General features: G+C 53.3%; 1 protein-coding gene across 1 annotated transcript in view; it reads right to left on the reverse strand.

Annotated features, from left to right (window-relative positions):
* CDH5 (cadherin 5) overlaps positions 1 to 13,771 on the reverse strand; it is a 34,592-nt gene extending 20,821 nt beyond the window's left edge. The window contains exons 1-2 of the mRNA XM_003799424.3: positions 13,689 to 13,771; positions 464 to 689 (exon numbers count right to left, since the gene is read on the reverse strand). Of these exons, the coding sequence (XP_003799472.1) occupies positions 464 to 670 (207 nt within the window). The 5' untranslated portion in view covers positions 671 to 689; positions 13,689 to 13,771. The remainder of the gene's footprint in view (positions 1 to 463; positions 690 to 13,688) is intronic.
* Positions 13,772 to 17,758: the final 3,987 nt, after the last annotated feature.

The following is a 17,758-nucleotide window of genomic DNA, read 5'->3' on the forward strand; positions in this document are numbered from 1 at the left end:
GAGAGAAAGGGATATTTGAGGAGGTTCAAGGCCTACGCTGGGGTTGACAACAGTGGCCTGTATGACCGACTTAGTCACTAGCACAATTTTGTTGAAGGGGGCTCAGGCTGTTCCTGATCTCTCAAATGGGAAAATTTCAGAGCAGTGGGAGCTGCTCTGCCCTAAGTCCTGAACCCCCAGGCCAGGCTTGCCTGAGTAGGGAGTGACACTTCTGTCAGTGACATCTAGTCCACTGACCAAAGTCTGCACGAAAACGAACCATCATGTTCACCATCAACTTGCTGTCCCCACCACCATTACCTCCATCATCACCACCATCACCACTGCCATCTCCACGACCTCTACCGACCCCTCACAAACGTCTTCACCCCTACAACTGCTGCGGTGTCTATCACCATCTTCCCCACCATCAGCCCCGCCTGCCATCACCATGGCTTCTCCAGTCCTGGGCTGTGCGCCTTACCTTGCCCACATAATGGGGCAGTGAGGTATTTTTCTCTTCATCAATGTGCATCTGGTTCCAGATCCAGTCTCTTTTCTGGCGCCGGTGGCTGAGCATGCTGGGGGTGTCCTGTTGGGCAGGCGTAGCGCCTGCTGCTGTTGCCACAGCTGCCGCCAGCAGGCCCAGGCAGGCGCCAGAGGCTGCGACCAACATCAGGAGCCTCTGCATCTTCCCAGGAGGGATGGACCTGGGGAGAGACCAGAGGCGCCCTCAGGGTATGGTGGTCACTGCCCAGGGTGCGAGCAGCTCCCACTGAGCCAGGGACTCCCTTTATCAGTTCTCTCCTTATCCTTCCTTTATCCTTCACACCCTGCTGACGGCAGCAGAACCAGGCCCAGTTCCTGTCCCCAACAAACTCTGGTCTGAGAGGGGGAAGTCAGACCCAGAAACGATCCCTACTTACAAGCCATGTGTGCTAGGGCAGGAGAGAGTGTAGGGGATCCGGGAGCACACGGGGGACCCCACTCGAGGAGAGGGTGAGGCCGATGTTGATGGCAGTCCCCAGAGACCTGAGCAGTGGGCACTCAGGCTATCCTTGTGGTGCAAATGGGGAAACTGAGGCACATCGATATTAAGTTCACACTGCAGTAAGAGGTAGGACTGAGAGTTGAACCCAGGTGTCTGATCTCAATGGCTACTATTATGGCGCATTTATTATTTGTGTGACACTGTTCCAAGCAAGCACTTCATACATGTTAGCTTGTTTAATTCTCCCAATAACCCTCAAGGTTGGTATAATGGTAACCCTCATTTTACATACAAGCCGAGCAACAGAGGGTTTTAGTAACATTCCTGTGATCACCCAGGAATCACAGGAATAAGGAAGGGAGCCAGGATTTGAACCAAGTCTGTCTGGTCTAAAAGTATAAGTTCTTTCTTACTGTCTTTACTTGTCCCAACTGTGGGTGGGATTTAAAGGCTCCTCTGGCCAGCCTGAAAGTCCCTTTGGCAGTTTTGCGTTGATGCTATCTTCAGAAGCCTCCTAGGAAAACCCAAGTGTCCTAACCTGAGGGTCAGCCCCTCAGCCCAGATTGTACAGAGAGTGGTCAGTATGAGAGCTGTTACAACAGCAGAGGTTGAGAGGCTGGGTTCATAGCAATGGCTTTACAATTTGTGGGACCCAGCGCAAAATGGAAATGTGTATCTCTTGTTCAGAAGTTAATAATTTAAAGGAGACAGAAGAATGGTAAACCCAGCATGGGGCCCTTTTAAATGAAGGCTCTTTATGACTATATGGTTTGCACGTTCTTGAGGGTAGCCTTGTGGGCTCGGGACATGGGCCACCCAGAGACCAAGGAAGAAAGAAATGAAGGCCTGGCTTCATTTTGAATTCCAGGAACAGAAGTTTCCCCCGCTGCCCCACAGTGGGTGCAGGCTCTGATCTTGGCCATCATACGCTCTCAGCCCTGATTCCATCTGTCCACCCATCCTGGGTTCCTGTGTCACTGACCTGAAGCTCCTGGAATGGTGGAGGGGAAGAATAGCCAGTCATTCCCCGAAGGAGACCAAGGCCCGCTGGGTGCTGAATGGGATGGCCTCCTCCCTCAGCTGTCCCCTGCCCTGGCCAGAGGGCTGGTCTAGGCTCTGTATATCACAGGGGGGCCTTGTAAACTCTAGTAATACTTCCCCTGAGCCACTGGCACCAGGCTGACCTCAACAAGGGCCAGGGGTGTTTATGTGGGGTCAGCTGTGTCCAGGCCTGCTGACCTTAGCACCCTGGGCCCCGGTCTTCCAGACCTCTGTCTCTGGCCCAGGAGGAAGTGAGCTCCAGAATGGGGGGTGCCCCAGAATGCAGGTGCCACATGCCAGGGGGAAGGCCCTGGTACGTTTGAGCCTCAGTTTCCTCAGCCATAAACGAAGAGAAGAGACGCAGTGCCCTTCTTGAAGGATGTTCAGGCAGGAGGAAGGTGGTGAACAAGGCAAGGCAGAGTGGGGGGAAGTTAGGAATCCTGGCTGGGAAGCTGGTTCTGACTCGGGGAGGCAGGAGGCGTGACCCCGGGCCCTGTAGGCCATTTCCTTCTTTGCCTAGAAAGGAACTACAAGCCTTGGGTCTTTCTTCCTCCCTCAAGTGAGAAGTGACTCAAAGATGATAAAGTCAAACAAACAAACAACAAAAAATGTGAAACCAGAAGCAGGGAGAGAGCAAGTGTTCTCCGGGCAGGGCAGGACGGGTGAAAGCCTCAGTTGGTAGGTTTTGAGTGCCTGCCGTATGGGGGCTCCACGCTACCCATCGGGGTACTGCAGGGAGCAAGACGGACAGGACCTGCCTTTGGGATGTGCACACTGCAGAGGGAACAGCAGGAAAATGAGCAAAGGAGGACAAACATCAGCTAATATCAGAGATGCTCGGGGAATTATGTTGGGGGGATGCGACTGAGAGTGAGGAAGCAGCTGAGACTGGGAGGCCAAGGATGGCGTTTGGGAGAGTTGACATTTAAGGCTACAGTGAGCTGCCAGCCGTGGACATGCCAGTGCAGGGAGGGGGATTCTAGGCAGCAGCCCTGCCTGGTGGAAAGGCCCTGAGGTGGAAAGATGGCTGTTGTGTTTAAGGAACCAAAAGTAGTTCCCTGGGTCAGACAGAAATCAGCAGGGAGGGTGGGGTGCAAAAGAGGGGGCCAGGTCAGTGTGAGAGATGAACAAAGTCCCCTTCAATGTCCACAGCCTCATCCCTGGACCCCATGGCGTGTTACTGCACAGGGAAAATGGGGCTTTTGGTAGACACAAGAAGGGTCTTGAGGTGGGGGCGGTTATGCTGGATTATATAGGTGGACCCAATGTAGTCATGGGCCCCTCAGAAGATGGAGACAGGGGGTGGCCAGAGTCAGGAAAGAGATGTGATGCTGAGAGTCTGAGTGATGTGAGGCCACAAGCCAAGGGACACAGGCAGCTTCTCGAGGATGGAAAAGGCCAGGATGTGGATTCCCACCCAGAGACTCCAGAAGACAGATAGCCCTGGTTTAGCTCACTGAGACCCATGTCTGGCTTCTGACCCCTACAACTGTAAGATAATAAACGCATAAATAAATGTTCCTTTTTTGGTGGTAGTTTGTTAGAGCTGCTGAGTTGTGTGGGGCCCATGGGGCAGCCTAGGAGGCCTTTGGTCTCAGCTTGGGAGGTGGCGGCATGTTGCAATTGGAAGAAATCCTGGCTGCAGTGAGGAGGCTGGATGATGAGGGGCCAAGGGTAGGCTTGGGGACCAGGGAGGAGGATGTCACCTCATCCCAGGTGAGAGTGGATGGGGACCCAGACTGGGAAGCTGCCCTTGAGGTAGAATAATGGGACTTGCTCATGGCTGGGATGTAGTGAGTGAGGGATGGGAAAGACTCAAGGATGGTTGCTCAGTCTTTGGCCTGAGCCTCTGAGGGGACAGCAGGGACTTTAGCGAGATCCAGAAACCTGGGTGTGTGTGATAGGGCAGAGGCTGGCACATTTGGGGCATATTTGGTGCACATCCTGTGAAGAAGAAACCAAAAGCTCAGTGTGGGCTGTGTGAGGTTGGGGCTGCTTGTTAAACATCCCTGTGGCCATGGCCGGCAGCTGCTGAGGCCCAGGCTGGAGTCTGGGGGAGCCACTTGCAGGTGGCCACTGTGTGAGGATGGTGTCCACACCACAAAGCTGGATGAGAATAGTCTGGACAGCAGGTGGCTGGAGAAGAGAAATGGCGGGACCAGCCACAAGGCCCTTCCCTCCTCTGTCTGGTGACCTTGTGCTTCTCTCAAGTGTCCTCCTCTGGGGGGCTGTCCTTGGTCCCTGCTTTGCTTCTCTGTGCGTCCCTGTCACCTCCCTCTGCAAACACCTGTAGGGAATGAATTGCAGCTTCCTCCCCTTCTTGGAGAACTTATGGGTCCATCTACATCTTCCCTCCTCCCTAAGGGCCCCATCACAAGTCGCACATGGCTCTTTCCTCCATGGGTTCACACAGTGCTGGGTGACAGCTACAGTGGCCAGACCTTTGGCGTATAGAATCTCAGCTATGCTGCTTTGCCGGTGAGTGACTACGGGTCAGACATTGCACCTCTCTGAGTCTCAGCAATATCATTCATATAATGGGGACGCTAGTTTGTTTTCAGTTTATAAAGGTTTGTTTTCAGAACTTAATGTTCTTCTTAGCAAAGTATCACAAGAATGGAAGAAAAAGTATCCAATGTACACAGCCCTATGATGAAACTAATTTATAGCTTTTTATGAAATCCATAACCTAATTATAGCCTAAGAATATGAGGAAGGGAGAGGGAGGGGAGGGGAAGATGGGTAGAGGGAGGGTGACTGGAGGGATCACTTCTATGGTTTATCTTGCCAGGGAATCTTTCTAAGAGTAGACTATCAATGTCTTAACACAATAACTAAGAAAATGGCATAAAGGCTATGTTAACCAGTTTGATGAAAATATTTCAAATTGTATATGAAAGCACCACACTCCATGATTGCATTAATGCACACAGCTATCATTTAGTAAAAAAAAAAAAAGTATTTGCAATGTGACTAGTAAACAGAAACCAAACCTATATGAATCCCCATGGATATGTTAATTCTACCCTAGGGAGTCGACTATTTACCATTCTTGTTCCTTAACTGCCATCATTTGGTCAGGTGATTGGCAAGTTATTCTGTTCTCTGCCCCCAACTTGCCAGACCCACCTCCCTGGGGGCCCCCTACCCTCTGCTCTGCATCAAGGGTGCTGCCCCAGCCTCCTGGCCCTGGCCCTGGCTCTGGTTGTGACTGGGAGTTGGGGCTCCAGCCAGCCCTCCGAGGGTGGGAGGAAAGGAGTGCTCCTGTCTGCTCTGGCTCACATTTCTTGCTGTGGCTGCATCTCTCGGTGATGACAGCCTCTAATCAGCGGCCTCTCTGTCGTTCTGTTCCTCACTAGGTTCTGGGAGCACCATCCCTCTTTGTCTCTTTGGCTGTGAGTGGAAACAGCTTCCTAGCGGCCATTTGTGTCTTTCACCAAGCTCATCTCTCTTAAGCAGTAGCTCCACAAAGCCTCCTCACGTGGAGGAGGGTAAACGCTGCCTCCCGACAGGACTCTTTCGGATACAGTGGACAGGAAAGTGGTTTTCTCTTTACTGAGGCCTAATGGGAACTCAGAGCTGACAGCAGCCATCCGCTAAATGAATACATATAGTCATGTGCCAGATAAGACACTTGGATTTGTGATGAAGCGTGTATCACCTGCACTCCCCAACCCCTGGGCCACGGAGGGCCTGTTAGGAACTGGGCCACACAGCAGGAGGTGAATGGCAGGCAAGCAAGTGAAGTTTATTTGTAGCCACTCCACATCACACGCATCACCACCTGAGCTCTGCCTGCTGTCACATTAGTGGTGGCATTAGATTCTCATAGGAGTGTGAACCCTACTGTACATACAGTATTCGAGGAATCTGGGTTGCCAGCTCCCCATGAGAATCTAATGTAACCCACATCCTTTATCTGTGGAAAAACTGTCTTCCATGAAACTGGTCCCTGCTGCCCAAAAGGTTGGGCACCTCTGTGTATAGGACAGAGGTTCCATAAGCTTATGATGGAGTTGAAAAAGTTCTTTTGCCTAATGATGTTGTAGCTGTTGTGACGTTGTAGTGGAAGGCACTGATTTCCTGTTGGTGGTGATGCTTGTGTAAACAAACCTGTTTTCTAAACTTTATAAAGTAAAAAAAAAAAAATTACAGCAAGTGAAGGCTAATTTATTATTAAAGAAGACAAATATTTACAAAATAAATCTAAGTGTACAGTTTGTAAAGCCTACCGTAGTGCACAGTGATGTCCTTGGCTTTCACCTTCTCTGACCACTCACTGATTCACCCAGAGTAACTTTCAGCCCTGCAAACTCCATTCACAGTGAGTACAGATGTACCATTTTTTCCTTTCTACTGTATTTTTACTGTACCCGTTCTGTGTTTAGATACACAAAAACCATTGTGTTACAACTGCCCCTGGTATTCAGTACAGTAATATTCTGTGCAGGCTGCAGCCTAGGAGTAAAGGGCTAGCCCATGTCGCCTAGGTGAGGAGTAGGGCACACCATCTAGGTTTGTTTGTGTAAGTACACCCTCTGATGCTTGCAAAACACTGCCTAACGACACAGTTCTTAGAATGTGTCCCTGTCATTAAGCAACGCATGATAAAGCAGAGTCCGCCAGTCACAGGCTGACCATGTGGCTCCCGGGGATATTAACTTCTTGGTGGGCTTTGGCTGGCCCCACATACAAAGTATTCTTTGAAGGTGCAGAAAAGCCATTTGGATTCTGTGTCCAGCAGAGGACCTGCTTGAGCTCTGGAGAGAAATCTCTTGGCACACACAGGCACCGTCAAGCTCCTGTCCTCTGGTGCTGGCTACTGTAGTCACCCCTCATCAGCAGTATGTCACCTAATCCCGGCTCCATGCCCATGCTGGAGGCTTAAGCACTCTCCCAAGACAGCTGTTTCTTGCCTGGGGTAGTAAAGGGGCGCTGACATCCTCTGAGGCCCACGTTATTTCATTTAAACCTGGCAGCAACCCTGCAAGGGAATCCGACTTTGCGGGTGAGGAAACATGCTCAGAGGGGTGGAGCGAGTTGTCCCAAGACACAGCCACCAGAGCCAGGACTTGAACCTAGGCTGCCTTTCACCCAAGATGGTGCTTTTTGCATCATGCCACCGTCTCTCTATCTCTGTGGTGACATTCACATGGAATATTAATCACCATAAACTTTTTTTTTTTTTGAGACAGAGTCTCAAGCTGTCACCCTGGGTACAGTGCCATGGCATCACAGCTCACAGCAACCTGAGACTCTTGGGCTTAGGGGATTCTCTTGCCTCAGCCTCCCAAGTAGCTGGGACTACAGGCGCCTGCCACAACACCCAACTGTTTTTGTGGTTTTTGTTGTTGTTGTTGTTGCACTTGTCATTGTTTAGCAGGCCTGGGCCGGGTTCAAACCTGCCAGCCCCGGTGTATGTGGGCAGCACCCTACTCACTGAGCTACGGGCGCTGTCCCATAATAAACTATTCTCAGGGCTTGGTTTTCATAGCTACCTCCCCATTTAATTTTTATACTATCCCCAGGATGAAGGAATTATCATTCCCATCTCACAGATGAGGAAACTGAGACTCTGAGATAAGGAATTTATAACAGGTAGTTGTGGAAATCTCTTTTTTAAATCCTAGGCTCCTACACTCAACCTCAGAGGAACCAGTGAGACCTTTCCATTTGAAAAGCCATGTTCATTTAACTGTGACTTTTGCCTTTTGTGTTGGAAATTTGGCCACTAAAATGGGTGCCAGGGGGAGGGTTTTGTCACATAACCTTTCTTCCTCCTGCGGACAGGAAGTGGGGCTGGCAAGATTTGCTATAGTCACAGCTGGAGACAGAAATTCCCCGGCCTGCCAATAGCTCTGGAGCTATGATCGGAACCCCTGTGTTATTTTAGCCCTTTTCTTTTCAACAAGAGTCAGATCTCTTGGCTGTTCTCAGCAGTTTTTGGAGGGACTCATGTTGTTGCTGGGTAGATTTGGGGCACCACAGACGTTCAGAGGGTCTGAGGATTTTGGAAGTGATTTCCGTGCTTGGAAATTCCCAGCTGAACAGCCTGGAAACTTGTCTGACTACGGTGATGATTGGGAAGGGGGTGCGCTTGGCTACTCAGGTATGGGCGCTGGGCACACAGAGGTCAGGGGCCTGCCTGTGTCCCCACAATGAGGTTGCTTGATGATGCCCTGTCCCTGGAGCATGGCTTTGGGGGCAGTTCCAAAGGGATGAGGGTGGGGCCAGTCTGAAAAGTTCTGGCGGGACCAGAATTAGAGGACAGATGGGCCCAAAGCTCCTGGTAAGGAGGTGTGGAGCCCAGGATGAGGAGCAGAAAGCCTTGGAGAACAGGGAGGGGCATTTGGGCTCAATGGTTGGGAGGTCAGGAGATCAGAGTCTCTTAGTCCAGATCTGTATGTACAATGGATGAGGCTACTAGGGTCAGAGCCCAGACACCCAGGTGAGACCAAGGCTTGGGGACTGAGTCAGCTGGGCACCCTGAGAATAGGACCAGGAACCTGTGGCCTTTTCTGATCCTCTCCAGTCACCTGTCTGGGTCGCCAGGTGCATGGTGAGCCTTCGAGTGACAGCGACTCTCTGGAAGCTTGATCACGCCCTCACTGCCTGTACACTTGCTGTCCCCTCATTGCCTGATCTAGGTCACACACAAGCAGGCACTTCTCTGCAGCCCTCTCAAGAGCCCTAGGGTCACACAGTCACTCAATGAAGATTTATTGAGCATCTACTATGTGTGAGGCCCTGAACTCCGTGTGGGAGCAGACACAGGCTCCACTTGCAGGGGATAGATGCAAAATCCTCAGTTTTAAATTGTGACATGCACTTTGAAGGAAGAACAGGAGGTGAGAGGGCACAGAGGGGGAGGGTCCTGATGGGCTAGGGCCACAGGCCCCTTGGTGAGTCCTGCCTTTCTCACTGACCCAGGGTGGGACATCTGGCAAAACTTCCTTTGGTCCCTTGTGCTTCGTGGGCACCTGTCTTTGGCGTGTGTCCTAGAAGGGGCTGTTAGGTCAGCTGAGATCTGTACTGTCTAAATTGCAGTGTCCAAAATAAATAAATAAATAAATAAATAAATTGCAGTGTTCAAAGGAGGGGCTGGGTCACAATGGAACGAGGGGGCCAGGGGCTGCAGCTGCTCCTCTTGGACTCCCTGGGACCCCTACATTGTAGTTAAATATACTGTAGCAAGTTTGGACCCTGTAGGGAGGCCTCTAGTGGGGTAGCCCTACAAATACCCCAAGGCGGCCCCACCCTGACCACCAGGCAGACCCTGCCCTTCACTGGCCCAGAGCCCTCCTTAAACTTTAGATTCTGAGGCCAAGTATGGCTTTGCAGGGTGGGAGGAGTTGTTGAGCATGCTGGAGGGCCCTGGGGGTGGGGTAGACGAAGCTCCATGTTGGGGATATACACACAGCATCTTTAGCCCACACAGACTCCAACACAGTCAGATATGCCTTCATGAGGACACACCCCATCCACAGGCACCTCCCCACACCAATCTCACAGGGCTCTTCTGAGCAGGGCTGGCCACAGTGCCCACCCAAGCCCCCAACACACCCACCTTTAGCTAGGTCAACATCTGGCAGCTGAGCCCAGCTCCAGGGAAAGCCTCAGAAGGGGCACAGGACTCTCAGTCCCAGCCCAGTCTCCTGCAGGCTTTGGACTCCAGCCCAGAGGCCTTGGGTCAGGGATAAGGGCAGGGCGGTGGGAGGAGGTGGCCCCAAAACACACAGGAGGTGTGTCTGTGGAGGGAGGCACTGGGGCCTCAGCTTCATGTGTGGCCTTGAGCAGTGCTCCCCACCCCCATGCCCCAAATCTCAGACTGGAACAATGAAGGGGAACCTAAGGATCCTTAAACTCCTCCAGGGACACCCAAATTGTGACTTGGAAGCCACAGACATCAGGAGTATGAAGGGCGAGGCTCTGGGGGTCTGGGGGATGGTGTTTGGCCAGGCAGCTATGAGCTGGCCCTTTATGATTTCTCCTGGTTTATGCCTTAGTTTGGCTCTGGGACCTGCTCCTGTGGGTCCCACACCTGCTGCTGGCCCCTTAGGGTTCTGTCAATAGCTTTCTCATCTGGATTCTCCTCCCATCCGCTGCCCCCTTCATCATTCCTCACTGGTTCCCCACCCACTCCTGAGTAGACTTCAGACCCCAGTGTGGTGCACTCCTGCCCACTCCTCCAGCTCGTATCTCTTCAACCTTCCTACCCCTTCCAGCCCTGAGAACAAGAATTTTCTGAAATGCACACTGTTCTTCCTCTCACCAGCAGGCTTTTTGCACAGGCTGTTCCCTCTGCCTTTCCTTGCTGTGCTCCCTAGGAGAACACTTGGCTTCTTTTCAAGCTCCAGATCACCTCTTCCATGAGGTCTTTTGATGCCACCACTCCCCATCACAGCCTCCACCTTTCGCCCTGAGTGTCTCTACCCAGGCAGCTTCTGAGCCTAAGTCTCCACTTCTCTCAGTATCCAGGTGCCTGAACTTACGGCTGTAGACCAGGGGGTGTCAAAGCCCCCACTGCAGCCTGGCTGCACCTCCAGTTCTGGTCTTGCAACATTCCCCTTCTCACTCACAAGATTTAAAACAAAGTCTGTATATTTGCAGATAACATCTGCAATCTGTACATTTGCAGATAACACCTGTGGCCAATTCTTGGTATAACTTATGAAAGCTCCTCCCTGTCCCCAGATAGCTCCAAGGATGGCCTATCATACTGTCAGACATGCTACCGTTAAGATTTTGATACACTGGGACAACAAGACCATCCTCTGCAAGATCCCCCGATGAATATAAACGTGCCCTTAAGCAGAGAACCTCTTAAAGCAGGGCTGGCAAATCAGAACTCATGAGCTGCCACTTGCTCCTCTTCGTACCCATGGCAGACATTACTAACTAATCAAGTTCATTCCCAGTGAACTTGAACTCAGCTCTTGGCTTCTCAATACAGTCTTTGAGGGAAAGGCTACCAAATTGACCAGACCTTGTTTTTCATGCCAAATAAATTGGTGGTGGGTTCTCTGGGCTGCAGCTCACCCAGTCTCTCCCCGTCTTCTGATGGGACAGCGCCAAGCTTCAAGGAGAGAACATCTATCCTAGGAAGCCTCTTCCAACCTCTTCTGGGCTACATGACTTTGACCTGGACTGTGTGGCAGTGGGGACAGCAGGAGTCCCATGCACCTGCGTGTTTGAACCTCTCAGCTGCCCAGGTGTGCTATGGCCTTGGGTCCATCTCTTGCTCTGTGAGCCTCAGCTTCTTCATCTGTAAAGGAGGCAACAATAGCTGCCTCTCTGGGGCACAGCTGGCACACAGTAGGTGCTTACTAAGTGTGTGGGTGTCTGGATCTCCATCTACCCCCCATCTTCAGCCTTGCAGCTGTGGCCTCAACTATTCAACTCACTCCTGACTTCACTTCCTGGCTCTGCCCTGGGTTCACCCCCAAAGCCTGCGTTGTTCTCCAGAAGGAAATCTCATTCGCTGCCTGCCCTGCCCTGTCCCATGGGTCCTGCTCCTTCCTCCCAGTATCTGTACCCACCAGGATCTGACAAGCTGTGGCCCAAGGCAGACAACCTGGAGGTCCCTGAATGAGCTGAGGGACCATCCCCTGCCCTGGAGAGATGGGAAGACTGAAGCTTCCCAGCATCCAGGCCCCGCTCTTCCTCCAGGAAGCCATCCGTGATTTCTCCACCTGAAACCAGCTTGCACCTGGACCGGGATAGGCTTTTCAGTATCTCCTCAGCCAGAAGTCAAGCTTCTAAGGGCAGGACCTGTCTGTTAGAACACTCCTTCCCCAGATCACTGGCTTGTCCTGTGCCTGCTTCTGTGGCCTAAACTGCCCAGCTTTCCCCCTCTCTGAGATTCCCCATGGAATGTGACACAGAGTCGGGGGATGGCCTTACTCCCATCTGCTTCCACCTTGTGCTAGCCCTGTGACCTTGGACTGACCACTCAGTCTTTTGCAGCCTTGGTGGCTCCATCTGTCAAATGGGAATCCTTGTAGTAGTGTCGGGAAGGCTGAGGGGGTGAGAGAGGTGATGGAGGTTATGGCAATGGGTCCACATGGGCAAAGGGGGCTAAGATTTTTCCAGGGATAGTAGCCACTGTGTCCACTGCGTGTCCCTGAGGCAGTAGTGGAGCTATGAGTCATCCAACTTTGGGAGAAAATAAGTGTGGCCCCTTCTAGTTTCCTGCTCTCATGTCCGGCCCTTGTTTAGCTGCACAATAGCTCAGGCTGAGATGGCGGGGTGAGTAGCTTAACCTGTTCAAGGCCAGTAGACACTTCCCCTGCCCCTTACCACAGCAAGCTAGACATGGCGGGGATGCCTGGGGGCTCAGCAGCAACATATGAGGTCATCTGGCACCTGGAGGTAACCTGCTACCGTCCACCTGAGTCCCACAGCTCCCCACTACTTAAGGATCATTCTGGGCCTGGTTCTGGTGGCTTGTGGTGCCACTCTCTGCTCTAAAGAGCCCTCCAGCCACGCCAGCCTCTCCAGGTCTAGGCATGGAGTAGATGCCCACAGGTGCTTGCCAAGGGAAAAGTAGGGTCCTCTCTCTTGTACTCTATCCACTCCCCTAAGCCTTCATGACATTCCTAGCCATGGTCAGCACTGGGTAGCAGGTAAATTCAGCCGCCATTCCTTAAAGATTCCCTGCTACGAGACATTCCCAGCTCCAGGAGTGTATATCATCCCATTTAATTTGCTGAAGAAGAGACTGTCTCCCCCATTTTACAGAAGAGAAACCTGAGACCTTCACATCGTGCAGAAAGAGCCTGGGTTTGGGGGGTCAAGATCCCAGCTCAGACCCCATGCCACCTCTTCCTTCAGATCTCAGCAGCTTCCACTGAGATATGCAGAAAGCATATATCTACCCCACAGGGCTTCTAATAGTAAAATAATGAGCCCCATCATCTCTAGTCCCCACTGTGAATTGCAAGAAGAGTCTCCACTTTTCAGACAAACTAACTGAGGTTGGCAGAGTTTGGGTAACTTTCCCACAGTCACACCTAAGCAAATGGGAGAGCTGAGATCTGCACCCAGGGTCTCTTGCCTACCCCAGACTTTCTGCCTTCAGGGCCTTCTGGGGGGCTTCCTGGGGCTGGTAGGGCCTTGGGGCCTTTGGGTGTTGAGGGCAGAAAGGAAGGGCTACTTTCCTGACGATAGCAACCTCAGCACACAGCAGACCCCTATGGCGTTTGGGGCAGGGCAGGAGAGGGGATTTCATAGGCAGGGCCTCTAGTGGCAAAGCCAAGCCTCCATTTGCCTATCCTGAAAATGGAAGCACTGGCGGACAGAGAGGGACTAAGGCTCAGCACTCCCAACACAGAGCCTCCTGGCGGTTGTGGGTAGGGGTGAAAGGGTGAGGTCAAGCCTTGGTAAGTCTGCTTCCAGAGGCACCAAGGGAAGCTAAGCCCTGAATGCCAGGCCGGATTCTGGTGACTGGGGCAGAATCTTACCCTTTGTCGAGTAAGACCTGGGGTCACACTGAGTCAGAGAGCCCAGGCCTCACTCCTTCCCTGGGCCCTGGAATGCCCATTTGTGCCCCTGGTGGGGTGCACCTTCCCCCGCTCTGCTCTGAGCCTCTTGGGGGGAGACCCAGTCTGCCCTCTGGGAGCCGCTCTCCCTGGGAGCCTGACGGCATCCACTCCTCCCGTGTAGAGCCCCCACTCACCAGGCCTGTAGCCTCAGAGTGTCTCTGTTCTGTCAGACTGTCCGTTGGTCCAGGGCTGAGTGTGGTGTGGAGCTCCGTGGAGCCTGGCCGACCCGCCTCTCGAGGGGAGCCACACCCCGATGGCGAGGGAGGCCTGGCCGCCGCCCCTTCAGGTTTTCCAGCTGGCCCTGGCCCACTTCCCCCCGGGATGGCTTCCTGTTATTGTTCCTTTGTGAGGGCCAGGCTGGCTGTAGATAGGCAGGCCCACGGTGGGCGGCTGTCCCCATGGAGGCCAAGCCCTGAGCCCTGCCTGGGATTCTCGGCTCAGACCCAGTTCCAGGCCTCAGCTCTGAGCCCCTTAGCCCAGCACCTGCCAAGGGCCTGCTGTGGGATGCTGGCCTGCAATAGCACATCTGGCCATTGTTGGAACCCCAAAGGCAGGTGTCCTCACCCCCAACTTAATAGCTCAGAAAGCAGAGATTCCATGGTTCAATGTGCTTGTCCCCTCAGGTATGGTGCGGCAGGGTCAGAAATCCCGTTGGGGTCAGCATACCCCACAGATGGACTTTGCATGGTGACCCCATGATATTCTTGATGGGACCACAAATGGGGAGGCTTCGGAAGCCTTGGAAGTGGGCTGGGTGGGAGATGGGAAACAGTGTCTCCTGGCTGGGAGTGGGCCTGGGCTCCAGCTCTAAGACACCAGCTTGGGTCTGTGGGGGCCATTTGGGTTTTGGACTATTAGTGAAATCAGATGATCTGGTTCTGCTTCAGATGTGACTGTAGGCCAATCCTATTCCCATGGAGCCTCCACTTCTTATCTGTAAAATGGGGATGATCATAGCCTCAAGTTTACAAGGCTGTTGAGACAAAGCACGAATCAAAGAGGGACTTGGAAAACAGTGGCGCTGGAGGCTGGACTGGAGCATCTCAGAACCAGGAAGCTGGGAGGGGGAGGGCTGAGGTTTTGTCAATCAAGTCACGAAAGCTAGGGGAGGGGCTGCTACATCCTGGTGGTGCCTGAGCCCCATCCCGGACCAACTGATTTGGAACCTTGCAGGACAGCCCCTGGGAATCTGTCCTTTGAAGAGTTGTCTCTGTTTTTCCATGGGTGAACAGCTAGAAGTCCTGAACTTGTTCCACTATCCAGCTGGACAGACAGAGACCCTGGGAGGGAGAGGGAGGGCCCCGGGCCCCGGGCCCCGCCCAGGGGTGCTCAGTAAGTCAGTGCATGAGATGGGGGCTGGGGGTGAAAGAATATATTACTGGGGGCAGGGGGAGGAGATAAAGATTTCTCTGTTTTAGGTAGGTTGAGTGTGAGTTGCCCACAGACACGCACATGGCGATGTCAGGTCAGTGGTCGGATACAGGGCTGAGTCTGGCCTGGAGAGAGGGCTGGAACCCATGAACACAGCTGGCACCTGAGGCAGGGGAGGGGACAAGCTTGCAGGGAGGGAGGCCCTGGGCCCTGTGACATACGTGGATCTTTTAGAAGAGGATCCAGCAAGGAAGGAGAAAGGCCAGGAGAGGACAGGGGAGTAGTCAGCCTGGGTAAGGAGAGGGCCGAGACCCGATCGCTGGATGTGGAAGACAAGGTCATTGATAACTGAATAAAGCAAGTTAAACCTGGAGGAGTAGATGGACAGATTGGAGGGGCCAGAGAAGAGGGGACGAGGAAGTGGAGTCATATGTGGTTGTGGCTTTCCCCCAAGTGTTGCTGTGAATGGGAGGGGAGCAGTGGGGTGGTTTTTTAAGCTGCGGCAGGCAGCATGCTTGTGTCCCCAGGGAGTGTCCGGCAGACAGGGAAGGCAGATGATGCTGGAGCAAGAAGAGTGACCTACTGGCAGGAGAACTGTCCTCGGGGCGGGATTCTGAACGGGATCCAGCACATGCAGTCACTGTTCGTGGAATGAAAAACAACAGCTCAGCATTTCCTCCTCCAGGGGGATGAACTCCGTCTTCTCCTGGAGGGTGGGCTGGCCGAGAGGGGCCAGGACAGGCTAGCACTGCTGGTCCCTGTGTCCCAGATCACTGTCCCCTGCCTCTCCCCCCATGCTGACTGCCCTCATGGTCTACGTGCCCACGGGGATATGCCAGCCTGGGCATCACTTCCTGCCGGGTCTCAGACTGGGGGCTGGTGGCAGATGGGGCAGGGCCTGTCCTGGCACCATCTGCAGATCTCCTTTGTACTCCCAATGCATGAGGAAGTTGACTCTGCCCTGAACACTGCCATGCCCTGTGTGTCATCCACAAACAAGGGGATGGTTGGCCAGGCATGTGCCCGGGACCTGGGATGGGGATTGGGGTCGCTGTGACAGAGATAGCTCAGATTGTGGAGGGGAGGCTGGGGCCTCCTGGGTACCCCATGCTAGGTCTAAGGGACCTCATGTCTGATTTCTGGCTCCGCCCAGCTCTGGCTCCAGCCCCTTTGGAGGCATAGGAGGGTACAAGGTCAGGAAGTGCCATCGGGAGCTCAGGAGGCAGGGGTGGGCAGGCAGGAAGTGGGATGGTCTGTGAGGCCAGATTAGCAGCAAGGAGGAAGCAACAATGGAGGTCATGAGGGTGGATCCTGACAATGAGCACCAGGGATGCTCACCAGTCTTTGTCAGGTTGTGGGCTGGCCTGGTAGGAAGAGGGGTTGCAGACCCAAGATGAGATCCCAGGGCAGCCAGACGCTGCCCGCATGACCCAGGGAAGTGACTTGCCGCTCTGAGCCTCCCTCTTTTCTTACCTGTCAGACTTTGCATGGCTGCTGGGAAGGTCACATGAGACCATGAGGTTAAAGGACAGTACCAGTAACCCTTATTGAGCTGTGGTCTCTAAGCCATCTGCCTCAGTATCTCTGGGTGGGATGTGGGTGGGTATCAAAAATGCAGATTTCTGGGCTCCACCCCAGGCCAATGGGGTCAGAATGGCTGGCCATGGAACCCCAAGACCTACACCTTTGTAGCTTCCTGGGTGACGTGGACCAGAGTTCTCCGTGGGATTCTTCAGTCAGTCCTCAGGACAACTCTGGGAGGTGGTGCTATTGCTAAGCCCATTGTTGAGATGGGAAAACAGAGGCGGGGGGGGGCACTGAGTGCTCCCTGAGATCCCAGAGCTTGTCAGTGGTGGAGCAGAAATCCTCATCTGGGCCTCCAGGGGCTAGCTCCTTAGCCACCAAGCTTTCTTGGCCTCCTGTAGCTGAGTGACTAAGGGACCATCACTCTTCCCGGCGCACAGTGAGGGCTCATCAGACAAGAGTTCTTCCCTCCCCACAGCAGGAGACATCTGAGGAAGGGGCAGAGAGATGGTGCCATTAGCTTCAGCAGAGGCGGTGGGTGAGAGTCTCATGCCTCTGGATTTTGTCCAGGCTGTTCCACTTCCTATGTTCCCTTTTCTCTCCCACCTCTTCTGCTCGCAGAGCCCCATCAGCTTTTCCCACCCAGATCTCTCCTTCTCTGTGCTCCCAGAACACTGTACACAGAGCCCCTTCACAGGTCACCTCTCCTCCCCCACGCAGACCGTGTCTCACTTGGGTGCTGGTCTCTGGTGCCCTTCACAGGATGAGTTCTCCCTAAACAGGGACTTGAAACTGCGTACTCCTTAGAATCTGCGGCTTCCTCAGTGATCCTCTGGGGCTGCAGAACTCTCCTGCTGTGCTCTGAATGGCCCCTCCTGTCTGCAGAGAGCAGTGGTCCTTACAGCATCCCCCCAGCCCACCTGCTGGTTCCCTTCCACCCGGCTCCCCCCTTTGCTGGAAGTGAGGACACCACTTCTTGCTGTGGCTGGCCTAACTGCCCTCTTCTTTCTTTCCTATTTACGGTTCTGTGCCGGGTGTGGGCTGAGTACCAGGTCCTCGTACTTGCTTGAATTGAGTCTCATCAAAGAACATGTAGGTGATAAAAGAAGTTAGGATTTGCCTGTGAGGAAGCATCTGGAATTCACTCCGTGGATTCTATTGGTAGCTTGATCAGGTTGCTGAAGGATTTCCTTTCCTTTCTCTTTTCTCCAGATAATTACTCCCAATTGGAGGCTGCTGAACTTGTGGCCCCCTGAGGAGCCAGGGTATCTGAGCTTCAGACCCTCCCAGGCAGGCAAGGTGTGATGGG

This window comes from Otolemur garnettii, unplaced genomic scaffold (assembly GCF_000181295.1).
Source record: "Otolemur garnettii isolate 467f Iridium unplaced genomic scaffold, OtoGar3 scaffold00151, whole genome shotgun sequence".
NCBI lineage: Eukaryota > Metazoa > Chordata > Mammalia > Primates > Galagidae > Otolemur > Otolemur garnettii.